At 41.2% G+C, this 27,544-nt stretch overlaps 1 protein-coding gene across 1 annotated transcript in view; it reads left to right on the top strand.

Moving 5' to 3' along the window:
* zanl (zonadhesin, like) overlaps window positions 1–24,029 on the top strand; it is a 43,226-nt gene extending 19,197 nt beyond the window's left edge. The window contains exons 46-90 of the mRNA XM_081599598.1: window positions 196–392; window positions 756–891; window positions 1,044–1,109; window positions 1,210–1,403; window positions 1,528–1,669; window positions 1,832–2,076; window positions 2,336–2,484; window positions 2,691–2,819; window positions 3,046–3,184; window positions 3,415–3,556; window positions 4,179–4,375; window positions 4,635–4,773; window positions 5,229–5,345; window positions 5,636–5,760; window positions 6,588–6,733; window positions 6,956–7,099; window positions 7,328–7,435; window positions 8,537–8,706; window positions 10,399–10,601; window positions 10,867–11,011; window positions 11,989–12,236; window positions 12,364–12,541; window positions 12,650–12,758; window positions 12,943–13,037; window positions 13,317–13,493; window positions 14,768–14,976; window positions 15,064–15,208; window positions 15,293–15,390; window positions 16,426–16,572; window positions 16,673–16,837; window positions 16,920–17,047; window positions 17,205–17,476; window positions 17,557–17,765; window positions 18,184–18,328; window positions 18,462–18,709; window positions 18,789–18,918; window positions 19,014–19,215; window positions 20,702–20,863; window positions 20,942–21,072; window positions 21,167–21,369; window positions 21,463–21,598; window positions 22,011–22,151; window positions 22,352–22,445; window positions 23,254–23,297; window positions 23,796–24,029. Coding sequence (XP_081455724.1) covers window positions 196–392; window positions 756–891; window positions 1,044–1,109; window positions 1,210–1,403; window positions 1,528–1,669; window positions 1,832–2,076; window positions 2,336–2,484; window positions 2,691–2,819; window positions 3,046–3,184; window positions 3,415–3,556; window positions 4,179–4,375; window positions 4,635–4,773; window positions 5,229–5,345; window positions 5,636–5,760; window positions 6,588–6,733; window positions 6,956–7,099; window positions 7,328–7,435; window positions 8,537–8,706; window positions 10,399–10,601; window positions 10,867–11,011; window positions 11,989–12,236; window positions 12,364–12,541; window positions 12,650–12,758; window positions 12,943–13,037; window positions 13,317–13,493; window positions 14,768–14,976; window positions 15,064–15,208; window positions 15,293–15,390; window positions 16,426–16,572; window positions 16,673–16,837; window positions 16,920–17,047; window positions 17,205–17,476; window positions 17,557–17,765; window positions 18,184–18,328; window positions 18,462–18,709; window positions 18,789–18,918; window positions 19,014–19,215; window positions 20,702–20,863; window positions 20,942–21,072; window positions 21,167–21,369; window positions 21,463–21,598; window positions 22,011–22,151; window positions 22,352–22,445; window positions 23,254–23,297; window positions 23,796–23,851 — 6,905 coding nt within the window. The 3' untranslated portion in view covers window positions 23,852–24,029. The remainder of the gene's footprint in view (window positions 1–195; window positions 393–755; window positions 892–1,043; window positions 1,110–1,209; window positions 1,404–1,527; window positions 1,670–1,831; window positions 2,077–2,335; window positions 2,485–2,690; window positions 2,820–3,045; window positions 3,185–3,414; window positions 3,557–4,178; window positions 4,376–4,634; window positions 4,774–5,228; window positions 5,346–5,635; window positions 5,761–6,587; window positions 6,734–6,955; window positions 7,100–7,327; window positions 7,436–8,536; window positions 8,707–10,398; window positions 10,602–10,866; window positions 11,012–11,988; window positions 12,237–12,363; window positions 12,542–12,649; window positions 12,759–12,942; window positions 13,038–13,316; window positions 13,494–14,767; window positions 14,977–15,063; window positions 15,209–15,292; window positions 15,391–16,425; window positions 16,573–16,672; window positions 16,838–16,919; window positions 17,048–17,204; window positions 17,477–17,556; window positions 17,766–18,183; window positions 18,329–18,461; window positions 18,710–18,788; window positions 18,919–19,013; window positions 19,216–20,701; window positions 20,864–20,941; window positions 21,073–21,166; window positions 21,370–21,462; window positions 21,599–22,010; window positions 22,152–22,351; window positions 22,446–23,253; window positions 23,298–23,795) is intronic.
* Window positions 24,030–27,544: the final 3,515 nt, after the last annotated feature.

Raw genomic sequence — 27,544 nt, 5'->3', positions numbered from 1 at the left:
TTTAGATTCTCTGTCTAAACAGAAAACTGACTTGTTTCTTCCTAAAGATGTTTTGTTCACTCTAAATCTGTGAGATATACCCAGATTATATATGAACAAAGTTAGCATCAAATCTACCTGACTAACAGCACTATTTAAAACAAATAACTACTGCACTTCTGCCCCCATAATTGACTTTTGGCTGTTTTCTCTTAGCACTGAACTGCAGCAGTAACAGCCACTATGAGCCCTGTGCTGACCCCTGTCAGGAGACGTGCTCTGGAAGACCTTCCTCCTGTGGCGGACCGTGCTCTGAGGCCTGTGTGTGTGATCCTGGTTATGTGCTAAGTGCTGGAAAGTGTGTCGCAAGTAATACTTGTGGCTGCAATCACACAAACGGACAGTATTATGAGGTACAGTGAGACAAATGCAAATAATACAAACTATATTGTTCTTTGCTTGTGGTGTTGTGTGATGAACCAAGACAAAGTTCTGGACCATTGTGAAAGGAAGAAAATTAAACATAATTTTTTAAATATTTTAAATGTATAAAAATCTTAAAACTCAGTTTATATTTCTATGAAGCTTTGTTTACTTAGTTTTCTAATCTCATATTTAACCCAATAAACTTCTCTTAATATTCTCTGAATCTACTTGTCATCCCAGTCCAACATGCACTTTAGTGTCTTTGTTAAATGAACAGTTGCTAAGAGATAATCAGCTTCTGTTTCCACGATTTTACTGTGTGAGATTTTGAGCTACTTGTGTTTGTTCAGCCTGGAGAGGAGTTCTATGTGGAGGACTGTAAGCTGAAGTGCAAGTGTAATGCTCCATTTGTTACCTGTGTGGCGTCACAGTGTCCCCCGACGCACGAGTGCAAAGTGCAGGATGGAGAGTTGGGCTGCTATCCTAGTAAGTTTATCTCCTCTCAAAGTAAAGAGAACAGTTACCACAAGAACATCTAGTCAACCCAGACCAAGACCAACAAGTTGATTTGGTTTCATGTTCACATTACAAATGTTTTCATCTGATGTTTTCATGAGTTATTATTTTTATGTGAACAGAACCAACTCCTCCACCAACTAAACCACCAACTCCTCCACCAACTACACCTAAACCACCAACATCCCGTATGATACATTTGGACTATCTTCACTTTTTCTAACACTAACGATTTAATCAATCTCATTCCAAACGTTTAATCTGCTGTTTTCCTGTTTCTGTGAACAGAACCTTGTCCACCTAATGCAGAGTATATAGATTGTGGTCCAGCTTGTATCCCTACATGCATGGAACCTTCCACCAACTGTTCTGGCTCCTGCATCAGTGGATGCTTCTGCAAACCTGGATTTGTCTTCAAGGGACGAAAGTGTGTTCCACTGGATAAATGTGGCTGTTTGGATGATGACAAGAACTATTATGAGGTCAGATGCCATTTCATGACAACATATCTCTAATTTAAAAATAACAAAACATAAGAAGCAGCTCATGGCTCTGCTCCTCCAGGTGAGTCCAGCTACTGATTTCTTGTTTTTCTTCTTATTTCAGCCCGGTGAGCTAGTATCAGGAGATGGGTGTTCAAAGCTGTGTCGCTGTTTGGGGAACTACACCTTTGAATGTGTTGATAACTCCTGTGATCCAACTGAAGAGTGTCGAGAGGTTAATGGTGTTTCTAGCTGCTATCCTAAAGGTAATGATGCCTCAAATATTGGCATTTTCAACAACTGTTTAGCTCTCAAACATGTAACAGAAGTAATTTACATGCACTCGAACATTTAGAACAAACTGTATGTATCAGAAAGCACTGCTAAGAATCATGTGATGTGTAGCTTGTAGTTTTTCTTTCCCCTAGGTACATCAACATGCGTAGCAAGTGGAGATCCTCACTACACAACCTTTGACAAACACAAATACAACTTCATGGGCAACTGCAGCTATCTGATGTCTGCACCTTGCAACACCACAAGTCTGCCGTACTTTGAGGTCCACACAGACAACGAATACCGATACAACACGCCCACCATCTCCTATGTCAAGGCTGTGCATGTATATGTGTACATGATGAAGATCTCCATTCTCAAAGGTGGAACTGTGCAGGTAGGAAATACTGGGAAAAAGTTCAGAATTACACTTGTTGATTAGTCAGCATTGTCATCACAGCTGCTCTGAACATCTGGACCATCTTTTGAGATTCATGAAGCTCTTGCTTCTGACAGTATTTTTTTATATTTTATTTATTATGATTAATGTTTTCATTTTGGTAATTGGAATAAAAATCATTTGCTGTGTTTAGTGACAACATTTCCTGTTTCATATCATGGTTCTTCATGGTTCCTCACCTGCTTTTTCCATCCAGGTGAATGGGACCAATGTAAACCTTCCAGTGAGTCCATCCCCTGGTGTGTCTGTCTTCAAGTCAGGAATACATTACACCGTGTCCACAAACTTTGGCTTAACTGTTCGCTATGATGGAAACCACTTCATGGACATCAAAGTGATCAAGGAGTGAGTGATGACCTCACTTTTTATTAACTTCTGCTGTCGTTTCTTCTGTTCTTCTACTGAAGCAGAGACAGTTTATGGTTCATATGTCTCAAATCCATGGACATCATAAGACATTGAGACAAAAAGCCACCAATATTTCTGAGGAAACATTAATCTCACTTACATTACTACAGAAGTATTAACCAGAAATGTTCTGTGAACTACAGCTATGAGGACAAACTGTGTGGACTGTGTGGAGATTACAATGGAAACACTAAAGACGACTTCCGTAAACCAGATGGATCCTTGACAAGCGATCCAAACGACTTTGGTCACAGCTGGAACACTGATCCAGAGTGAGTATTGGACAAATAAAAACAGATCCTGAAAACCAACAAAATTCTGTTTCTTTAAAAATATATATTTAATTTCAAAAGGAAATGAATGAGTTTTCAAATCTAACTTTAGGCCTATTCAGATGAATTCATCTTTCTTTTAATTCTGTTTGATTTATTCAGTTTATTTAGTTCAGTCCAATTAGCATAATGAATAGTAATTGATGAGCCCAACTCGTGCTGACAGGTGCAATCAGAAACCTAACACCACCATTCCTGGATGTGATCAAGAAGAGGAGGATCTTTATGAGAGCTCTGGATACTGTGGCATCCTGCTGGATAAAAACGGGCCCTTCGCTGCGTGCCACCCCAAAGTCAACCCAAACGTAAGTGGAGTCTAGTAGGAACATTTTATCTGCCAGGCAGCTTTACTGATGTTGTAAAAATCACAGATTATAACAGCTATGAAGAACAATGTAATTTATGAGGAACTCTTCATAGTCAAACTGAGTCCTTTGATGACTGAATGGTTGCTGCTGCTTTCTGTGACACATTCAACATTAGATCAGAGACACCATTAGTACTGTAACTCAGCAAATGAATTGTTTGTTTTCAGAATTACTTCAGGGACTGTGTGTTTGACTTGTGTGAACTGGATGGAGCCAGACCCATTCTCTGTGAAGCTATTGAGGCCTATGTCACTGAGTGCCAGGACCGTGGAGTCACCATTGGACCCTGGAGGAATGAAAGTTTCTGTCGTGAGTATTGAAGCTGTGAAAGACTAGATGGACTATTATGGTATCATCATGGAGCTTTATTAATGTATTACGTTTTGTCTTGGTTCATTGAGGACTTTATTTTTTATTTTCATTGTTGCTTACTGCATCCTGTATAGAAGCCCAACCAGATACCTTCACCAAATAGAAAAAGTGGGAAGTAACTTTTTCCTCTGAATTTTTAATATTAAATTAAAAAGTAAACTGAGGAATGGATAATAGATTCACAGGGAACAGACTTTGTTAATGTAAGAGATAAACAGAGCAGAAACAAATGGAAACTAAAACTACCTGGAAAAAAACAAGACTAGCAAGAGAGAACATTATGTGGATCATCTCAATGAATAAATAAACCACCACAAAAGTCTTACATACCTGGTGGTGAGAGAAAAAAAAAAATTTTTCTTCCTTTAGTGTTCATGTGATGTCATACATCAGGCACTTTACAGGTTTGGGGTTTTCAGTGACTACAACTGAACTTGAAGAGTTTTTGTTCTATCTAATTCAGAGAAACATACCCAGATTGTAGTGTTAGCCTTTTTTCCGTTCTGGATCATTTTAATGATCCAGAACAGATTCTTAATGGGTTTTTTTCTTCCCTTAGCACTGAAATGCCTCCCTAACAGCCACTATGAGCCCTGTGCTGACCCCTGTCAGGAGACGTGCTCTGGAAGACCTTCCTCCTGTGGCGGACCGTGCTCTGAGGCGTGTGTGTGTGATCCTGGTTATGTGCTAAGTGCTGGAAAGTGTGTCGCAAGTAATACTTGTGGCTGCAATCACACAAACGGACAGTATTATGAGGTAAATGGTGCTTGACATTATAGGCCCATAGGTATTTCAGTGGATTGTAGCCCACTTACATTTGTTGACTCAGCTTAATTGAGAACATTTTTCACAAATAAATGTGTATTGATACATTGGTTTATCGATAAGTTAGCATAACTGTTTTTTGTTTCTTATCCAAATTAGCAAATTGACCTTGTTAAATGGTCAGAGGACACCTAGCTGGACAAATCTTACTGCTTGTGAGATTTACAACTTTTTTTTTTATCTGTTTCAGCCTGGAGAGGAATTCTATGTGGACGACTGTAAGCTGAAGTGCAAGTGTAATGCTCCATTTGTTACCTGTGAGGCGTCAGAGTGTCCCCCGATGCACGAGTGCAAAGTGCAGGATGGAGATTTGGGCTGCTATCCCACCGGTAAATACACACACACAGGTCAACTGAAGATGGTGAATGGTTTGACCAATAAACCAATCTATCCTCTCAAACACTCTGTGTGAATGTGGATAACAGTCAGCAAGACTGCAACAGTGTTTTACATAATGCACTGGCAATGATGAAGTTACAGTTGCCATTTGCCAAATTGGTTACCACATATGTGTGGTAGCCATATTGGATTTCGAAGTCCAATTTTCCAGGTCAGAACTTTGACTTCAGAGTTGATCTTTCATATCTCCAGCTGAGAACTTGAAAAATCTTGAATGTCTTAGTAAATAAAAAGGAGCATTAGCAATTCTAGTTGATCTATACAGAACATCTGCTGGAGATAGTTCAGCGTAGCCTGACTCATTCTGACAACAGAGAATGAATTTGTTGATGCTTTGCTGACTGCTCTAGCTTTGGCTCTTGAAGTTTTTTACATGCTTGCACAGGCTCACAGGACTGCGTGGTTTCTGGGGATCCCCATTACAACACGTTTGACAAGAAGTTCTACAGCTTTATGGGAACCTGCACTTACACACTGGCCAGGACGTGCAAGAACAACACAGGTAGGAACAATGCTGCTTCATGTTTACATCATTTAATACTAAACCAAAAGGGTTTCATGCTGTGCTTACACTTTCTGTCTTTGTTTGTAAGAATAGTCAGAAAAACTTAAAAAGATATGAATAGATGGTCACATGGAACTGTGACCAGTCAACGTAAATGTTCATAATGTAACTTCAAGCTAGTTTATGGTGTTACTGCTCCATAATTCTTGTAACGTCCAGTAAAATAAGTGAGTGGTGAATAAATACAGAGTGATAACATTGAAGAGATGTGACTGTTACTTGTGCAGGTCCTTGGTTTTCTGTGGAAGCCAAGAATGAGGAGCGAGGAGGACCAGACCTGTCCTACCTGAGAAAACTCTACATCACTGTGAATGGAGTCACCGTCACACTGATGAAGTCCAGGAGAACTCTGGTCTGTATGGACTGTAGCTTCCATTGCTTTCATATATATATATATATATATATATATATATATATATATATATACCAGTAAAATTTTTGCAGCACTGAATCCAAAAATGACATCCATTTTTCCCAATCAGGTCATCATTTTATTCCAATTTGATTTAGAAAAATCTGATCTTCTGACTAAATTGATGACATTTTTGTGACATCATCAGTTCATTTCTGTTAATATTTCTTATCCAAAAAAGGTTTTAGGAAAAAAAAACTTGTTCTCTAACAGAGTGTATTAATTAAACGCTACCAACTTATATTTCTGCAAATTGAATAATAAACACTGCTAAGGGTAGGTACATGTGAATTGAACATTCTGTCTTCATCGTGTAAAATTCTCAGGAAACCGACCCAGATGTGAGAACAAGTCCTGCATTTTGATGCTCATGTTGCTTCATAGTTCAGAAAGTTGACCTGAGCAAGTTGCAAGTTGAGCAAAACCAATGTGATTTTTGGATTCAGCTCATCAACATGACCTTTAAATAGTTGGAAAAACCCCTGATAATTTTTTGGCTGTTGACCAGTGTAGTGGCTAATATTCCTCATAGAGAATATCCAATTTGTGCTCACCACACATCAAGCATATGTGCTATTCTCTCTGTATCTGAGAGAGAATTTACTTGTTCAAACCAGTATTTGTTGTTCTTCTTCAGCTACTTTATTATTTTTCCATTTTTAACTGTGGCAACTCTTTAAATATAAGCATGAAAGCAAATATTTATTCTGCAGTTCTGTTTAGTTCATCCTTGTTGAACTCATTTTTGACGTGTGTCTGTCTTGCAGGTGAACGGTGTGCGTGTGGCTCTCCCTCACTCCCCCTCTCCTCTCATGTCAATCAGTCTTGCCGGTCAGTACGTCACCTTGGAGACGACCTTTGGTCTCCGGGTTCGTTGGGATGGAAATCATTATGCCCAGATCTCAGTTCCTAGGTTGGTATAAATGTATTTCGTAAATTATATTTAAAGTGTCTTTAACTTTCTCTCCCACAGTGTTGACCTGCTCATAACTTAGCGGCTGTTTCAATACTTCTCTGAAATAGACCAGGAGTTGAAGCAACCCTGGATCAAATCTTGCTTATCCATATATATTTCATTAAAGATTGTATGGCTCATGTTCATCAGGACTCCTCTTTTCCCTTTGTGTTCATCCAGCTCCTACTATGACCAGATGTGTGGTCTATGTGGCGACTACGATGGGAACCCAAACAATGACTTCACTAAACCAGACGGCTCCCTGGTAGACAACGTCAATGACTTTGGAAACAGCTGGCAGACGAAAGAGGACGAGGATGAGAGGTGAGTTTATTAACATTCAACTGATAAATTTATCTCATAATCATAATGTACTGATAACGCCATGTGCGCATTGTAAAAAAAACATGAAATAAAAACATTAAAATAAATTCTATTTGGCGATTTAAATTTGTTTCTCAACAGCCTCTTCCTGCTCTAACATACTGTAAAGTATATAACATGTTGTTTCCATTAAATCCATGCTGATTTTGATGGCTGCTGTTTGTGTAGATGCACTCAAGGCTCGAAGCCGGAACCAGACTGCGACCCCAGCCTGGAGGAGGAGTTGGTGAAACCAGACAAATGTGGCAAAATAGAAGATCCTACTGGACCCTTCAGGTGAGCCACAACATTAAGAACTTTTTTTTAAACAGTGATTCAACAGGACAGCTGTACTTTGAGCTGTACAGAGAACACTGAGGATCCTGTTAGCGTTTATCTTGAACTCTTTGGTGTGTATCTTTTACCAGATCTTTATATCAGTGGGAACTCCCTTTCCTCAGCCGCGTCAGCAGCTTTCTGTCCGGTTTTGATGCTTTTATTGCATGTTGCAGATACAGGGGGAATTATATGATGGCAATAATTCTGTGATGGTTTTATGTGCATGCAGTTATGTGATATTTTTATGCTTGGCTTTGCAACAGCTGAACCTTTAAAACTGCACTGATTGGATGTTTTGTTTTGGAATGGTATCCAAGGCTACTGAAGACTAAAAACCCCCAATAAAGCATTTATTGCACTGAGGAAGACATTAAGCTGCCTTATCATGCTTCTGATTACATTTATACCTTATTTTGGAACACTGAACATAATGGCTTCACACCTATGCACTCATAGCAGCCACTAGAGGTCACTGCATCCTTCCAAATAAGGTCATCAATCCTGGTATCATCAGAGACAGACACAAGACACAACCACACAACCAGGAGGTGTGCCATGCGCAAAGACACACACGCACACACACGCACACACACACACACACACCCACACACACACACACACACACGCGCGCACACACACACACACACACATACACACACACACGCACGCACACACACACACCTCATACCTGTGGCCTGGCTGCAGGAACTGACTGAGAGCTAAAAGCAGACAGAATGTTAGCTCTGGGCCTGACCAATCAGAGTATTTGTTTTCTTTTCTGTCATTATGATTTAGGTTTTGAAAAGTCTGAATAATTAAGATTTACATTTTTTTTAAATCCTCCATAATTCCTTTGGAAACTACTTGATTCCAAAGGAACCTATAAAAACACAAAGTTTTTATGGGTTTCTGAAGTAATCAGTGCTCAGCTCTATCTCCGCTCCCCTGTGTTCTCCTGATCTTACAGAGTTCTATTTTAACAGCTTTTTTGGTGACTGTCCTGAAAAATGTCCTTCTTCGATCCTCGATCGTCCCTAAGTGTGTTTCTCTTTTCTTCAGGGACTGCATCGCTGTTGTAGATCCCACGTCGTTCTTCAAAAGTTGTGTTTACGACATGTGCCAGTTCAACGGCCAGCACCATGTGCTGTGTGACCAGCTGCAAGCTTACACTGACGCATGCCAGAGCGCTGGAGCCACGGTGCACCAGTGGAGAACTCCAGACTTCTGCCGTAAGTTTTCCATGAGAGCTGTTGTCTTCTCAGTTCAGCACCAAGGACACAAATCAAATGTTCTGATAAGTGGTTTAGTCTTACTAAATGTATGGACTGTAACTTATGTTACATGTGTTACAGAAATATGTGTGGAAATATTTCTGATCAGTCACTTTTAGTTGTGGGGTTGTACAAAAGCAGCAAAGGGAACATTTGTGTGTTATCCTAGGTTAACTGATTCCAGATCATTGCAGTGAACTTGTCTGTTTTCATCTAAAAGTCAGTGAGAGTCCTGGCTTGCATGATGCTACCGGAGCTGCAGTTTCCTTCTCTCAGTTCTGCAGCTCAAGTATCAGTACATTATTCAGTAGGGTTTTTTCTTTCCTGGCCGCCGTTGGTGTTCTGCTGTGAGTCAGCCTGAGCTAAAAGAGATGTGAGAAGATAAAGGCGAGAGACTTAACTTGACTTGTTCATTTTAGAGGGTTTAAAAGTGAGCTAGTCTATGGTTAACTCCTCTAACACAAATGTAGCTGTTAGCTATGTTAGCATCCAAAAATGTAAAAATGGTAGGGATGTACAATATTTAATTTTTGGTCAATATCCAATTTGCCAATATACTACTTATCATTTGGCCGATAACTGACACCAATACCAATATTTTTTCCTATACCTACTTACTGAAACTCTGTGGCTTTCTCTACAGTGAAATTAAAATACTGCATTATCTTTGCCAATTTAGCCTGCTACCAAATGCAATTGCTAAAAATGAAGCTGAAAATGATGCAACACTTTCAACTTGCATTATGTTTAATGTCAAATTAATAAACTACTGTTCTATCTCTACTCACTCAGACATAAAGCTAATTTAATCTAGACAAAGGAGTTTCTGTCAGGTATTCTAAGAGCTATATAAACAGAACAGCTTCTCTTCAGGTTGTTAGCCTTAGCGCTTAAGCCTGTGACTGCAGGGCTTAATGCAGGATCAGCTGCAGTGTTGTTTCTGTGCACAAAGCTGGGCTGAGTTTCTGTTTTTAGAGCTTTGTCTGTTCTATCAACGAATGAGAGCGTCACACATCAAACTTCACCTTGAAATAAAAGTATTTTGATACAATATTTTTGTTTTGAGCTTTTTAGTTTCCTTTTATAAGTTCTATAAAGTTCATTCTTTAAGTAAATTGTAATTCAAACTTCATTAAAATGTTTTTTTTAATTTTATTTTAAATAATTTAAGATATTTTTTTTTTATTATGGAGACCAGGCAGTAACCAGGCCTGGTTGAACTACATTTTGTACTTACTGTGGTTATATATGTCTAATGCTATAATTGGTTTCACAATCTGACACATTTACTGTAAGAGTGACAAAATGCAAAGCTAGAAGATGTGTGAGGAGTTGTATTATGGAGATCAAATATTAACTATATTTAAAACAAACATTTTCCAATATCCTGTAAAATGTTTGCTATAGAACAGGTTTGATGTTTCATCATCAAAACATAAGAACTGGGTTGAGGTGGGAATTAAATATTTCTATTAGTGTGATTATTACTTTATCTGGTTTATTATCCACACAACTTATTAATTGTTTTTCTCTTTTTTTGTTTCCTATTTTACCTTTTATCCACCCACCCTTCTATATTCCCTTCTTCCTTTAATTCTGCCTTCCCTTTGTCCACCATTTTGTTTGTCCTCGGTGTGTTTGTCCACGCAGCCCTGGCCTGTCCTCCTAACAGCTCATACTCCCTGTGTGTGAGCTCCTGTCCTGAAACTTGCCTGGGTGTGGCCGGCCCGCCTGGCTGTGAGGACGTGTGTGTGGAGGGCTGTGAGTGTAACCCAGGCTTCATCCTCAGCGATGACAGATGTGTTGCATTAAAAGACTGTGGCTGTGTGGACGCCAGTGGGACGTACTATCCTGTAAGTGAAACCAGTTTTTAACCGATTCACTATGACTTGTTCCTGCTAAGCAGTCTTTGTAAAATAAGACGAGAAGGAAAAGCTAGAAGCTCAAAGCCTCTTTGTGAGAATTGCCGAGAAAGATCCATGTTGGTGCACATAGCACTCATTTTAAGGAGCCTTCTTTCTACATGTCTAAAAATATCAAGATAAAAATCCTTTAAGGAAGCTGTTTTTCACATTGAAGCAGTAGTGAATCAGTATTTATTTGTCCGTATGGTTTCAGGTTGGAGAAGACTGGTACTTGGAGGGTTGTGAGCAGAAGTGTGAGTGTCAGAAAGGAGGTTTGCTCCAATGTTATAACACCAGTTGTAGACCCGGCACTGAGAGCTGCCAGCTGCACAACGGACAGTATGAATGCCGACCTCTGGGTGAGTTAAGAACAGTCAAACTGACACACACTTCAACACGCTATTAAATATGAATGTCGTCTGTGGACATGCACACGTGGCTGCAGGGTCCAACGTTCTTTCTGCAAACTTTTTTCATGGATGTTATCTTTTATCAGTCAGGTTGGCTGCACAAGTCTAGATCAAAGCTGGAAATATGTTTGTTTTAAAAAAAGAGGGAAGTTTTTCTTTATGGTAGGTAATTCTGACTGAGGATGATGCATTTTGGCTGAACTCTATTTTTAAAATACAGTTAAAGTTGATGTCATTAAATATGGCTGTACACTAAAATGTTAGCACCACACCACCATCATAACGGGTCACTGGGGAATCAACCAGTGCACAAAATTACTGATGCAACCTTGCATGGACAGAATGAAGCTTAAGCATGTCCATAACTTGAATGTAGTTGGAAGGTGTTTCCCTCATTTCCATTGTTCACAGCACGTAAACAAAAAAAAATAACTTTGTAAATAATTTAAAAACATAAAGTGGATATAGACGTTGTAGAGATTAAACGTTGTGAGACCCAGAGAACACAGCCAGGATGGAAACATTGACTGGATTAAAACACACGATGGGCCTGGAGCCCAGTGTCAGCCGAACGCTGGGGAGGCAGAATCATGTGACCTCTTCAGACAGCACAACACATGGAGTTCCTTAGATCACACTGCCTGTTGGGTCACATATTAGCTAACATGTTGCTTTGTGTTGGTGATGAAAGATAAAGAATTAATGTTTGGGCAAATATGGAGTACGCAAAACCACCAGGGATCCAACATGCTGGTACCAGTTAGCTGTTTTCTGCATGCTGGTGGTACTGGGTCTATAATTTATATATTCCAATAAGTCAATAAGTTTGTTTCTGCTCTGTCAAGTCAAAGTAACATAGAATAGCTTGGTTTTCAAGGCTGAGTGTCTGAACACAGCTTGGTTCAAATTCAACCTCTCTTTCTTAGGAAATGGTATCTGTTCAGTGTCTGGAGATCCTCACTACACCACCTTTGATAAGGAAACCCATAATTACATGGGTGCTTGCTCCTACACACTAACCAAGCCCTGCAACGAGTCCTCCGGGTTGCCGTACTTCACCGTGGACACCATCAATGAGCACAGAGGGAGTAACAAGAAGGTCTCCTACGTCCGAGCTGTGGTCGTCAACGTGAAAGACGTGACTTTCATCCTTGGCAAAGGCCGCAAAGTCCAGGTCTGAACCGCAAGTACAACCACTGGACACTGACAGGATTCACTTTCCTTAACAGTGAATTTCTGTCAAGTGTGAGTAAAAAGCACTGCATTCTGTGCTGATTCACAAATGTGACTTTTCTCTTCAGGTCAACGGGACTTTAGTTGTTCCACCCGTTACCTCCATCAATGGGGTTCAGATCTACCTGAGTGGAAAGTTTGTCGTTCTGGAAACATCGTTTGGGCTGCGGGTTCGGTTTGACGGGAATCACCACGCAGACGTCTCCGTTCCAACTTCGTACAGCGGCCTTCTTTGTGGCATGTGTGGTAAGAAACACATTAGCGAATTATTTTAGCTTTTTCTCAGATGGCAGATGAAGAAAATCTCAAAGTGCATCATTTTGTAAGTAACAAAAATGTTTCTGCTCCTGACAGGAAATTTTAACGGCGAGCCCGAAGACGACAACTTGAAACCAGACAATACAGCAGCTTCTAACACCAACGACCTGGGAGACAGCTGGCAGGTGCCTGACCCACGGCCGGAGTGAGTGATGAGTATTTGACTTTCTGCTCCAGATTTCATTAAACATTAACAAAATAGTTCCCTCATATCATCTGTCTTTGAAGAAGCTGGAATGTCTGCAGCCTGCAGAGAATCTGGTCGTGTCTCCAGAAACATGGAAATCGATCTCCTTCTTTTCTAATGGACGTTTTTGTTTTTTTTGCAGCTGCACTAACGGTGGAGGAGAGGAAGACTGTGATGAAGATGTGGAGGAAGAGGCACAGAAGCCCACCAGCTGTGGAATGATCACTGATCCCAATGGTTGGTTCACACACACTAATGTTCACACACCTAAGGTGACTGCCATCAGGTGACAAAACAAAAGTTCAAAATATGCAATATATTGGACTTCATAGGGTTTTACATAATATGACTTTAATACGCTTTGATATTTCCATCTCTTGAATCAGAAAGGTCTTTGAGATGAAAAACATCTCAAAGAATAATAAAACGATAGCGATCTATTCTGGTTGCTCTGAGAGTCTAACAGGATGGTGAACGTGATGCTCACTGGCTCTCTGTTTCTCATCTCCTCCTCAGGAATCTTTAAGCCATGCCACTCTGTTGTTCCTCCTGAGTCCTTCTTTGAGAACTGTGTGTATGACCTGTGTGCCACCGGCGGCCAGACCGTGGCCCTGTGCCAGGCCATAGAGAGCTACGCTGACATGTGTGCTGCTGCAGGAGTCCCCATCCACTGGAGAGACAACACCTTCTGTCGTAAGTCTGCCTCAGCTTCATAGTCCTCACCACCAGGCCAACTCTTTACACTTATTACTGGTGATTACTGGGACATGATGGGAATAGATGCCACCACATGCTGATGCTTCTACAGTTTATCTCTTGAGTTGCCCTTTGAATATTGAGTGAAGTTATTGGTATGATTGTTCCTATGACTCCTTGTGTCTTGACCAAATTGTTTTTTCAGTGTAAGGGTGGGTCCATGAAGAGGAGAACTATTTCTCATTAAACAAGCCGCTAATATAATCTTCACCAACCAGTACTCTGCTGGTTTTACCATTATGTCTGCCATCCAATTAGATTGCTATAAACCTCGTTCTTTCCACCAGTTTATTGGGCGTGGACCACACATTGTATTTTGCTGTCAGACGTCTGAAGTACTCTGGAACAAGTCTGGCAGTAAAACTTTAAAGGGAACGTATTACGAAAAAAAAACTAAGCCTTTTTGAGATTTGCATCATGTTATAATATTATCCTCATCTAAAACATACCGGGAGTGTTTTTGCCTTGATTCTTTCATGCCTGTTTGCGAAATCCTTTAATCTCCCGTTTCAACCACTAAACGCTTGGTCTCGCCTATTCCCACAACGCTCCTCCTTGAAGCCGTAGTCCAAAGTCGAGCTTCCGCCTCACAGAGCACCCTCTCCCCTCTCAGCTCCTCCAGACTAGCGGCAGCAGCAATTAGCAAACACCTGATGAACTGTACATCTGCTGAGTTCATCATAGGAACTATTTCTAAGTCTAATGCTCCTAATGCTGATTGTAAATGGCATATTGGAGAAGCACTGTTGTGATGACGTGCTGAAAGAGGACAAGCAGCAAAACCAAAGGAAAAACTGTGGAAGCTGTCATATTTATACGTGAATATGAAAAGAGATTTTACATCTTAACAATTTCCTTCAGTTATTTCTTTCAGTCTGTTTGGTGTAGTAAACAGACTGTAGTAGAAATGAAGCCATGAAGCCTGAACCTGTCCTGGCAGCTGTTCAGTTTGTGCAGTTTTTATTCATTCCCTCTTGACTTGTGCCACTTTAATACCGCAGTGTAGCTGAATGAAAGAGAACACCTGTGAGAGGTTCAAATGAGAGCAAGTCACTTTAGTGGTGACCGAATTTATAACTCAGTCTCTTTCAATGCTCTGATATTGCAAATTAGACATGTGTGTGTTTTTGAGCTAAGTTGACGGAGCTTCTGGTTCCAGAGACCATCCTGGTTTTTAAGAGTTGCCTTCTCCGCCTTTCCTCCCCCTGCAGCTCTGAAGTGCCCTGCCGGCAGTCATTATGAGCCGTGTACCTCTGCCTGCCCTCAGCCCAGCTGCCAGGACCCTGCAGGTCCCGGGGGCTCCTGCAAGCACCCCTGTGTGGAGGGCTGTGTGTGTAACGAGGGCCTGGTCCTGAGCGGAGACAAGTGTGTCCCACTCAGTGAGTGTGGATGTACAGATGAAGATGGGAAATACAGACCGGTGGGTATTCATTGCAAGAATAGAAAACCTGTGTGACTCATGGCAGGAGTTGAACGCGTGTGCATGTGTGTGTGTGTGTGTGTTCAGGTTGGAGACACCTGGTTCACTGAGACTGACTGTTCGGAGCGCTGTAAGTGTAACGGGAATCTCAACGTCACCTGTGAGCCGTGGCGGTGCAGCCCGGCGCAGGAGTGCAAGGTGGTGGAGGGAGTTCTGGGCTGTCACTCTACAGGTAACCTGGAAACACACACACATCCCAGGCATCTGTTCCTGCATCCCTCTGCCACTGGTACATCACTTCCTCTTCCTTCCCCAGGTAAAGGAGTGTGTCATGTCGCTGGAGATCCACACTATTACACTTTTGACGGTGTGATGCACACGTTCATGGGTACCTGCACATACACACTGGTGGAGGTGAGGAATAATCAGCTTCCTGATTCATCCCAGCAGTAGAAGACAGGCTGTTCTAGTCTAGACTGACATTAACATTATCAAACTGATTCAGTTCCAAGAATGATAACCATACAGTCTAAAGTCAATTGCTTGGAAGAAAGGCTTTACTTACACTGGGTTACAAATAAATATTTTTTGGAAGTTGTCTATGTTTTAACGGAGTTATGACTATTTTGCTGAATCCAAAAATGATATCCATTCTTCTCAATCAGGTCAAATTTTTATTCTAATTTGACTCAGAGAAATTCGATCTTCTGACTAAATTGATGACATTTTTGTGACATTATCAGTTCATTTCCATTAAAAAAGGCTTTGGGAGAAAAAAATAAATGTTTTCTAACAGAGTATAAATTAAATGTTACAAACTTGGGTTTCTGTAAATTGAATAATAAACACTGATCAGGGTAAGTACATGTGACCTGAACATCACGTCTTCGTTGTAAAATTCTCCGTCTCTCCCTGTCCTGATGGAATCTCTCCTCCTGCTCATCACTCATTGATCAGATTCTCCAGATGTGAGAACAAGTCCTGCATTTTGATGCTCATGTTGCTCCATAGATCAGAAAGTTGACCTGATTGAGCAAAACCAATGTGATTTTAGGATTCAGCTCATCAACATGACCCTAAAACATTTATTATTATATATAATCTGTGGTCTGGTTGAGCAGAGCACCAAAGAAGCCATGATGCTTATTAAACTGAGCTATACAGTTGTAACTTTGTCTGATTTTAAAAAAAAATGTTTTAAATAATATTGATTGGGATGCAGCAGAGTGAACGGCATTTCAGCAGGAAGTATCAGATAAATCTCCCTGATATTGACTCAGGAGTTACTATAGAATTTGAAACGTGTCTATTTGTTGCTTCAGTTGAAAAATACTTTATTAATCCCAATGCTTTTGTGACTCACATGATAAAGCATTATTGTCTGAGGTCATACTTCATTTGGAGACAATCAGACATTTTCATTGTTTGCATTTTGTCCAAATCCTACAGGTGTGCAACAGCAGCATGGTAACTCCCTTCAAAGTGGTGGCTAAAAACGAGGAGCGTGGTCAGCCAGAGGCCTCCTACGTCCGCTACGTCAAAGTCTACCTGCCTCACGACACCGAGGTTGAGCTCCAGAAGGGCCGCAGAGTTCTGGTAATGTCTCAAACTCACTGACATGAGCATGGATGATGTAAAGTCAGCAAAAAAAACAAAAACCATGTCCAACGTCTCATTTCATGGCGTCATGTTTCAGCTGAATGGGCGGCGTGTGCGAACCCCGCTCACCATAGATGAAGCTGGAGCCAAGGTGATAACCAGCGGATCCTACATCCTTCTGGACACAAACTTTGGCCTCCAGGTGAAGTTTGATGGAGTCCATCACCTGGAAGTCACCGTACCTGGAGAATACTTCAACAAGGTAGAGAGAGCATTTGACATGTTTTACTCTGTCATTTGTGAGTGTAGGACGCTCTGTGAAGCTTGGTTTCTGATTTGACCAGGTGTGTGGCATGTGTGGGAACTACAACCACGATAACTCTGATGATAACCTGATGCCTGATAAGAGACCAGCCAAGGACGTGATTGAACTGGGCAACAGCTGGAAATCGGATGGAGACAGTGATCCTGGGTAAGTGTCGACAAAATCTGATTAACTGTAACTATCTGAATGGTGCGTAGCTTTGTTTCAGCAAATATAAAAATACCTAACTGCACTCTAGGATATTTCTGTGTTTGCAATGCAAAAGGGACACTTAGTAAAGTTGAACGAATTTTTTTGTGTGTAGCTGTCAGCCGGACACGCGCCCCGACATCCACCCCGACTGCACCACAGAAGAAGAGAATCTGTATACGGCTCAGTGTGCTGAGGTCATCATGTCTGACCGCTTCAAGCCCTGCCACTCTCTCGTGCCCCCCGAGGCCTTCCTTGGTAACTGCATCTACGACATGTGCGAGTATGACGGCATGCAGGCGACGCTGTGTGACAACGTGGAGGCGTTCGCCCAGGCCTGCCACAGCGCCGGCGTCACCATCAGCTGGAGGAACAACACTTTCTGCCGTAAGTTTCATTCATGCTGATGAGTCACGGTCCAGCTCAGAGGTCACTGCTTTACCCCGTATGCTCCTTTCTCTTCACAGCGCTGCCCTGTCCCACGAACAGCCACTACTCAGACTGCACTCCGCCCTGCCCTCCCACCTGCTCTGACCTCTTCCCCATATTCTGCCACCTTCCTCCAACCACCTGCGTGGAAGGCTGTCAGTGCAACGCCGGATACGTCCTCAGTGATGACAAGTGTGTTGCTCTGGATAAATGTGGCTGTGTGGGCTCGGACGGAGAGTATCATGATGTGAGTTTGACAGCAAACATCAGCCTGGATGTTCAGTAATATAACAGCAGAGTATTTTAGACAGAAAACTATTGTTGTTTCCATGGAATACATTTTGTAGTTTACAGAAACAACGAGGGATTTGAGCACAGAGTTTACACTCTAAATTCTTACGTCAGTTCGCCTCAAAATTGTCTCATGACAATTATCATGCTGACAAATTCAATCCAGTCTATAATGCACTGCAGTGAGATTCAAAGAATCACATAAAAATAAGAAAATGTTCCTGGAACCATGTTTATGTGATATACTGATCAGGAAATTACATTTTGTATGTAGGAGTCGGGAATAGGAGTCAGCCTAGACAAGAAAATGTTATCTGACTGTCTCTTGGGGTACGTGGATAAATATGACTGAGTATCCGTTTTCTTGTGTGCAGGTGGGAGACTCATGGCTGACAGATAAATGTTCTGAGTCGTGTACTTGTAACCTTGGTGGTGGAATCACATGTAAAAGCCACAGCTGTAACTCAAACTCAGTGTGTGCCCTGGACAAAAACGGAGACGTCTACTGCCAGCCCAGCAGTGAGTTTAACACTTAACCATCACACATCCTAGAAACATCAGACATGTGCAGATCAGAGACTCGTTGATTCCTGGCAGAAGGCAATTTAGTTTCTGTTTTTAACCGACTCTTTGCCATCGTCATCCTCTGTAGAGTTTGACCGGTGCAGCATCACTGGAGACCCTCACTACAGGACTTTCGACAGCTTCAAGCATCACTTCCAAGGAGCTAACACCTACATCCTGACTCAGGGCCACAATCTCCTGGACTCCCAGGTTTCCCTGCTTGTGAGAGGAAAGAATATCAGGCGAGGTTTGAGCAAGAGAGTGTCCGTCCTCGATCAGATGTATGTTGACGTCTACGGCGTCAGCGTTCGTTTCCTGCAGAAGAACGTTGTCCTGGTGAGTTCTGGAGGAAAACGTGCATCGGTGCAACCTCTTTTTGTAAAGAAAACAAGTCACTGACTCTTATTTCCTTCAGGTGAACGGAGAGCGTGTCACACCTCCTCTCAGTCCGGTCAGGGGCTTGACAATCACAATGAACTCCAAGGAAGTCCAGCTTTCCACAGACTTTGGACTCACTGTGCGCTTTGATGGCAAAATCCGTGGAGGTAAAGTATCAACCTCACATACTGAGACCTTCCTTCAGCCTACGTATCGATGCCTTCATCCCCATCACTTCCATTTTCACTCTTGGTTCCTTCAGAAATTGAGCTCCCCAGCACATACAGGCACTCTGTCAGAGGACTGTGTGGAAACTATGATGGCATCACAGGAAACGAGTACATGAAACCCGATGGGACAGTGGTCAGGAGTTTGAATGAATTTGGAGAAAGCTGGAGAACCAACGACCGAGAGGCTGGTGGGCTGAAGATCTCTGACGTTCAGAAGGCCGTTCATGTCCACAGGTAGGAGAACTGCTTGTGTTCAAGTTGGTTGATGAGGATTTTACTCCTATGTGAACATTCCTCTTCGTAAATACTAGTGGTGCACCGATGTCCCCTTTTGCTCTGCCATGAGAGAGGCCAAGTGACAGACACACCCAGCAGGTCACGTCTGCATGTGTGTAGTCAGTAGTTGAAACAACACCAGTCGATCCATTGATATCACAACGGGAATCGGCAGGTAAGGTGTTTTAAGGAAGGAGATCATCCTGAAAACTGCAATCGGTGCATTCCTAGAAGTCTGGTAACACAGAGACTTGTAAATAATCTCATTTTAAATGACAAATTGATATGAGAACAGGGTTCTGATGGCTATCAGAAAGTTTCGGCTTCATCATTCTGTTGGTTGTTTTAACAGATTGGTCACCCTGCCATCCTGATGTTGGTTCAACATGTTTTATTAATGTCAGTCTGGAAGGGAAACCTGATGAAGAGAAACTGAGCCAGTGTTGTAACTGCTTCACAACGACTCCATCTACTCTTTATTTCATCAGAGATTTTCCACTGAGATACAAAATCTCCTCTTTCAGGGGGTTCTGATCAAGATGCTAACACCAGAACGGCTGCATTTAGTGGCATAATAAACCTTTTGCAGTAGTAGTGGGACATGATGAAAATGTTTAATTGAGTTAACAATGCTAGGCAACATTTTCAATTCAAAATCCTTTTTGCTACTAAATTATTGAATAAATAGACATATGAGCTCAACAACAAATAAATTGACAGCGTTAATCTGTTCTTCAGGTTCTTCAACCATCAAATTGGACCAATGTTCTATTCTATCTGTTCTTCTTTCCAGAGTTTTAGGAACGCCTGATCATTCATGGAACTTTACTAACATCGGAGACGTCTGTGCTGCTGCTACATGTTTAGCATTGAGATGCTATTTTAGGATTGAATAGTTTGACTGATAGAGTAGCTCAAGTTAGCATGACTTGAACACAACAATAATCTTTTCCAGAATCCAGTCAGATTGTTTTGAGAAGCAGACATGAACCCCTGTGGGTCTGTACAAGCAGCTTTGTGGTTTGTGTTTTTTTGAATCTCACCTGTCCGTCAGATTTATGGGCGTACTGGAAACGCATCGATACAAAGGTTCCAACTTAAAACTCAAAAATCTGTGTCATTAATTCATCAAAATTAACATGTTGAAGTCCAGTCCCCACTGCGCATATATCACTGCGTGTTTCATAGACGGCAGATTTTAAAACCTCTAAAAAACAAAAATGTTTCTTTAGTTGTTACATGTAATGCAGATGGACAGTTTCTTCGACTATCACATCACTCCTAGAAAAATCCAGAATAAAACGGTGTAGTTTACATAATGGGTCAATGCAGGCCTACAGCAAACACACTGAAATGATTCAAGATTTGCCTTAGTCAGTTTTTACCCAGATGAGTGTGCCTGAGCAGTCAGTCACGTTTAACCCAAACCTCTGTCCTTCTCCAGGCGAGAGGTGGAGACAGATCCAGAGTCAGGATTTGAGACGTCTGACTGCTCCACATCTCAACTCAGCGACTACAACAGCGTGAAAAAGTGCGGAGCCCTGTCAGACCCTCAGGGGCCGTTTGTGGCCTGCCATGACATTGTGGAACCCCAACCCTACCAGGAGTGAGTAACCCTGTGGGCACCATGTGGAACCATGTATGAGGAGTTGCTCATGTTCAATGTGTGTGTCTGTCCTTCTAGTGACTGTTTGTTTGACCTGTGTGCTGAGGAGGGCAGCGAGGAGCTGCGCTGTGGCGGCTACGAGGCGTACGCCACCGCCTGTCAGGAGGCTGGAGTTGAACTGGGAGCCTGGAGGCAGAATCTGAACTGCGGTAAGATTAATAATCCACAGACACGAGGAAGAGGAACCTGAGCCCGCCGCCACAAACTCCCTCACAAACCTGACTGTCTGTGTTTGGGTTGCAGCCCTGACTTGTGGTGCCAACAGCTCCTACTCCCAGTGCATGACGGCGTGTCCATCGTCCTGCGGCGACCTGGCAGCACCCTCTGAATGTGACATCACTTCCTGTGTGGAAGGGTGCCAGTGTGCCTCTGGTTTCGTGATGAGCGAGGGGATCTGTGTGCCGTACCCAGAGTGTGGCTGCACCTTCCTCAACAGATACTACCCTGTGAGCCGCCCCCCCCCCTTATCACACCCAGGGTATCCATGTTTGTGCGTCTCTATGGATATTTGCTTAATCTTTTCTCTCTCCATCCTGCAGCTGAAGGAGAAGTTTGTAACTGAAGACTGCTCCCAGTCCTGTGAGTGTACCAGCAGGGGAGCCGTGTGCCAACCCAAGAGCTGCCAGGAGGGTTATGTCTGCACCATCTTCGACTTAAAGCGAGACTGCTTCAAAGGTTTGTTTTCCTTTAGGAGAAACAATTTTAAAAACTGACTGGAGATTTTTAACTTATCTCAAAAAGCTGGTGTCTTATTTGAGAATGTTTGTTAGCTTACTCAAACTTGCACACATGGATTACGATGTGTGCGTAGTTCAGTAGCGGGTTCCGATATGGGCAACCACCCAGGGCGGCATCTTCTCGGGGGGAGGCATGAACTTTAACCCAACATGTCACTGTAAAAATGGCATGTTTTGCTTTAGTTTATCCACTACATGCTTTTCTGGAGCTGGTTTAGCTTGTAGTTTTAATGTAAGGTGTTAAACAGTAAAGACGAGGAAAATGTCTACTTCGGTGCGCTGATAACTTAGCTGATAGTATCACTGCTGCTCTTGTATTAGAAGCTCATCTGTGTTCTTCCTTCATGCAGCAAGTCCCTGCCTCAGTTATCCCTGTCTGAACGGAGGAACATGTGTGGCAGACAACAACAACACATACACATGTACATGTCCAGAAGGCTTCTATGGCGCAATCTGTGAGATGGAGGATACTGATGCTCCAGGAGGTCTGGGTAAGAGCTGCTCAACTTTCTCCTCATGAACTGAGTTAACACTCCAGCACTGAAGCTAATGCAAGGATTCCATTTTGTTTTGAACATGCAGATCAACCAGTGGTTAGCTGTTTATGTCGCTGCTGTTTTTGTTCGGTGCGAGCAGCAGAATGTAATAGTAGGGCGGTTTCTCATTGAAATGTCTTTGTTGTTTCTTACAGCAACCAAGTGGATAATCCTAATTGCAGTCTTGGTCTCGGTTGCCGTCGTTGCCATTGTGATTACTGTTGTGTGTGTGTGCACACGGAAAAACAAGTGAGTCCCAACAGAGTTTCAGTCCAGATACAACAGACTTTTTAGATCACTTGCGTTTTCACAGATTCCCATAAAAACTCCCAGATGTTCTAGAATTACTGTCAGTATGGTAACATGTCCATGCATGTTCATTTAGAGGCTCTGATATGCTGTTTAAAGGGGCAATATTATGTAAAGTCCAGTTTTTTGAGCTTCACATCACATTATAATGTCACAGAATCATGCCTGGGGTGTGACCCTGATTTGTTTATACATGTTTGAGAAATCCTTTCATGGCAACCATTCAGCTGTGCAAAACGCCTGGGTGGACGTCACTCCACCTCCTCAGAGCTGCCTCACAGAGCAGCTCTTCCCCTCAACTCCCCCGCTCAGCTCCTTTAGACTAGCTAGTGGCAATTAGCACACACCTGGTGGAACTGCACATCTGCAGAGCTCATTATACAGTCTAAGGTTGGTAAAACATTGTTAGTTATTAGAGAAGCCATGTTGTGGTGACTTCCTGAAGGCGGAGTTTCAGAAAGAGCAGGAGGTTTTAAAGAGACAGAGGCTCAGCTTCAAGCTGTTAAATTATGAAGTCAAATTTCTTTTAAGTCATGTTTGATATACATAGCATTTTAATAACAAACGGGATTAACATAGCTATTTCAATATGTGCCTGAAGAACACATAATATTGCCCCTTTGAATCTTGCCTTTGTTAAGTTCACTCAGTCAGTTATTTCAAACTAACACAGAACATTTTAAATGAATCACAATTCTATCATTTCTCATGGGGGAAAAAGTCTCATTTCTGCCCTTTCTGTTCGCAGGAAAAGCCTTTCTGATGACGGAAGCATCAGCTTGAAATCAGCAGGTAAAACTTGCTAATCTGATCAAAAGTTAGACTTACACAGCTTTTAAATTCTGAAAAACTGAAATAAAAATTAAAGCCATTTTAAAATCATAAGTGAGAGATTAAAAATGAGAAAATGAAAATGGCCTCTTTTTGAGGTCATTCATTTTGTGGAAAATTTTGGGGTTAATTACAGTTAAGCTTCATGAAACTGCTGATCATTTTGACTTGAATAGAATAGAATAGAATAGAATAGAATAGAATAGAATAGAATAGAATAGAATAGAATAGAATAGAATAGAATAGAATACCTCTGGTTGTGTGAAATGCTTTAAAACAATTGAGTTTTTTAAAATTAAGTAACTGAAAAACTTTCAGAATCTTAAAACAAAATCTAAATGTGTTAAATAATTTTAGAAACTTTTCTGGAAGACACGTTACTGAAGTAGCTCATGCAGCTTCAGCTTTGAATGACTGTGGTTGTTAATGTGTAACTCTGCCCTGCGCTTTGTCTTCCAGGTTATCCATATGAACAGATGGATGATGACAAGAAAGAAAAACGGACCAACATGTGATGATGGTTCACATGTCAACTTCTGCTCTGCTCTTCTTCTTCATGTGACAAACTGACACTTTTTAACTTATATTTTTGAACTAACCTTTTTTTGTGTGAAATGTTAATGTTTCGTTAATGAACTTGTTCTTTTTAAAATGTCTGTAATTTGTGAATAAATATGCCTTTGTTGAAGCACATCCTGAATGTTTTCTGGTTACTAAGCGCCGTCGCTCTTTCTTTGATATTTTCTCTTGTTTTTAGAAATGCCTGAATACGACATACAATACAAGTAGCAAAAAAAAATTCAAACAGTCTGGAGTCTACAGTCTGTCTTAGTAATGTGACAGAAGAAAAATTGCCAGGGCTCAGTAAAGCACTTCTGTGTCTCAGAATAGTCTGCTGTGGTTATTCCATGTTTCACCATTGAAGCTGAAGTGAAACCAGTGTCATAAGTCTCTGCCCACAAACTACAGAGTCCAGAGGTTTCATGTGTTCTGCTAAAGGCTCTTCCTTGGCTTCCTGAGAGGCAGAACCTGAAGCATGGAGGGAGGAAACAGAACCCTTCTGCTTGTTGAGACACTGAACTGAGGCTGAGAGGGAATCTTCACAATTCACTTTTTCCTTTTGAAGTATTATATCCCCTGTTCTTTCCACTACCAGCTAGTTGAGGCACAGAACTGCTTGTCCTGAAGCTGCTTCTGCTAAACGGTTTTTACCTCAGGATTGTCTCTACCTGCTCAGGCTGGGATTGCATCTGCTGACATATTTTCACTAATTATAGTCACTTGAAAGCTCTGAATTGGGTGGATATGGATATATATATATATATATATAAATCCATCTCAACACATATTGTGAGGTATTTACATATAATGTATTTTTATACTCAGTAGAACTGAAAGCCAAATGCAAATCAACTTATTTGCATTTGCCTCCTGTTTTCCTAATAATCAAATAAGACAAACAACATAACAGAAAATTACTGAGTCTACATGAAATGAAATCTGGAAAAATGGCAAATATTATAAACAACTATTCTAATTCAACTATCATGATATGGGAAGAAAATTATCGGTTTATGTTTTGTGCTTGTGAACCACAACCAGGTTCTAACTACAGCAAAAAAATAAAAATTAAAACTAGAGCAAGACACAAAACTGAAGGCATATGACTGAAAACTGTTATGATCTGTATCAGTTTAGACTTTTAGTTTCATTTTTGTTTCTGCTTTCGATCGATCATTTCTTTACCGTTTATTTCCTTATACTTTACCATTTTGGTTAACTCTTTGTGTTCGTTCATTTGTCCTCATTGTTTAAGTTTTGGATTTTTTTCTCTTAGATTAGTTTTATTTCTGTTCACTCTTTATTTTAGGTTCAGGTTTCTTTTCTCCTTTTCATGCTTCCCTGTCTGCCAGCTCTCTTTCCCTCCCAGGTGTTTTCTATCATCTCATCTTTCCTCTGCCTGCTCTCTCTGCTGCAGTCACTCACCTCCGATTGGCTCTTCTGCTCATCATTTCTCTGCCGCTTGCCCCGTTTACAGCTCCCTCTGTTATGACCTGATGTCTCTGTTGTCCTCTGTTCTAATCCTGCTCTTCCTCACCTGCCTCTTATATATACAAAAGGTTGCTTTTTTACATATTTGTTCAAAATATCACTATGGCAGGACAGATAATTACATGAGACAGATTACACTGGGTTATAAATACATATTTTTTGGAAATTGTCTTTGTTTTTTCAACTGAATTAGGACTATTTTGGACGACTGAATTGAAAAATGACATCCATTTTTCTCAATCAGTTCAGGTTTTTATTCTAATTTGATTCAGAAAAATCTGATCTTCTGACTAAATTGATGACTTTTTTGTGACATTATCAGTTCATTTCCGTTATTTCACATCCAAAAAAGGTTTTGTGAACCATAAATAGTTTTCTAACAGAGCATATTAATTAAATGTTACAGTGTAAGTACATGTGAATTGAACATCATCACTCATTGATCAGATTCTCCAGACGTGAGAACAAGTCCTGCATTTTGATGCTCATGTGCTCCATAGATCAGAAAGTTGACCTGATTGAGTAAAACCAATGTGATTTTTGGGTTTGGCTCATCAACATGACCCTAAAACAGTTGAAAAACTCCTGATAATTTTTTTGAGAAAAATCTGCAATAAACTCTCAATTAGCACAAAAAAATGAGGGGATTTGTAGATTTTGAGTGAATTTCCACAATAATTCTCAGGAAACTGGAGGGACTGATTGATATTATTTGGCAGTAAACAGATAAAAACTGCATTGATTTGATTGACAACATGATATTTAAGCACACTTAGTGTTTAATCTAGACTCCAGAGGGCCACATAAAAAGCTATGAAGGGCCGGATTTGACCCACATTCCTTGAGTTTGACACATGAAGAGCAGAGAGATCCTTCATCCTTCTCACCTCACCAGCCCGATCCAAATTGCCCAGACTTGGATTTCTGTAAGCTCAGTCACTTAGAACAAATTCAAAAGTGAGTGGGTGTAGAAGAAGCTCGACCTTTACTCTGCACAGAACAACCACAGTTTGAACTGTACTCTGCTGAGATTCAAAGGCAGAGCTGAAATGTGTGGCGGAGCGAGATGTCATCAGTTAGAAAAAAAAAGAGAAGACAGTCTGACCCAGAGAGCGCCTGGTTTCTTCCACACTGCACCTTTAAAAAAGTATAATTTAAAACAGCCGTTCTAAAAGGCTGTGAGGAAAAGTCAAGCAGCAAAACGTGATGAGTTGTGTTTCTGTAGCTGGCAGTCTGGGCTGTGTGCAGCTTCTTTGCTGGTTTTGCTGGGTTTCCTGTACATGCCATGCTGCTTTTCTGCACCACAACACAGATGAAACGTTCAATTCTGAAACTGCATCAGCTGTTTATGCGTAACAACTTCCTCTGTGCTGACCACCGAAGCCAAATGTGTTCAGGAAGAACAGTGCACAACATCAACACTCAACCAGCTTAAAAAAAAGAGGAGCTGCCGACTTATTCACACTAAACTTTCTCTACATTTTCTAAACATTTTTTAATTTTTTTTTTCTTTTAGAATTTTTTTTTTTTTTTTTTGCTGTTTGTTTCATTCAGTGATAAAGTTTAAGGATTTCTATAAACAAAAAATGAAAAGTTGAAAATCATTGCAGAGAGGATGTTGCTGAGCTGGTAGCTTTGCCGTTTGGGGCAGAGCAGCCGAGCTCTGAGAGGCCGACCCGGTTCAACAGAGCAGAGCAGAGCAGAGCAGAGCAGGGGACAGCTTGAACTCATCACTGGTTGCTCCAGTTGAAATGATTGACTTTTTGTGGCATCTTTGCTGTAAAACACTAAAATAATTTTCTTTGGGAAATACATTTCTCCACAACAGTCTGAATACAAACTAGAAGCTGTAAAGTAATTTATTTGAAATTTTTTCATATAATTTTCTGTGACCTTCAGGTTTATACCGTAATTGTAAGCCGGATACTTTCCATCTTTTATAGCAGACAGTGGAAGAATGAGGTACAGTATTAGAGCTAATATTATCATAGGATACAAGGACAATACAACCAGACCCTGGCAGGCCATCAAGCAGCTCCAATTAGAAACATGAGCTGTGGATTGTTTTTCCTCTCGTGTTACTCAGAAACATTTGAGGCTCAGCAGGACGAAGGTTCATCCTGCTGACCTGACCAGCAGCTTCCACGTTATCCAGC

This window comes from Poecilia reticulata, chromosome 18 (assembly GCF_904066995.2).
Source record: "Poecilia reticulata chromosome 18, P_reticulata-male-v2, whole genome shotgun sequence".
NCBI lineage: Eukaryota > Metazoa > Chordata > Actinopteri > Cyprinodontiformes > Poeciliidae > Poecilia > Poecilia reticulata.
Note: the sequence above shows the minus strand (reverse complement) of the source record. Positions and strands in the feature narration are given on the sequence as shown.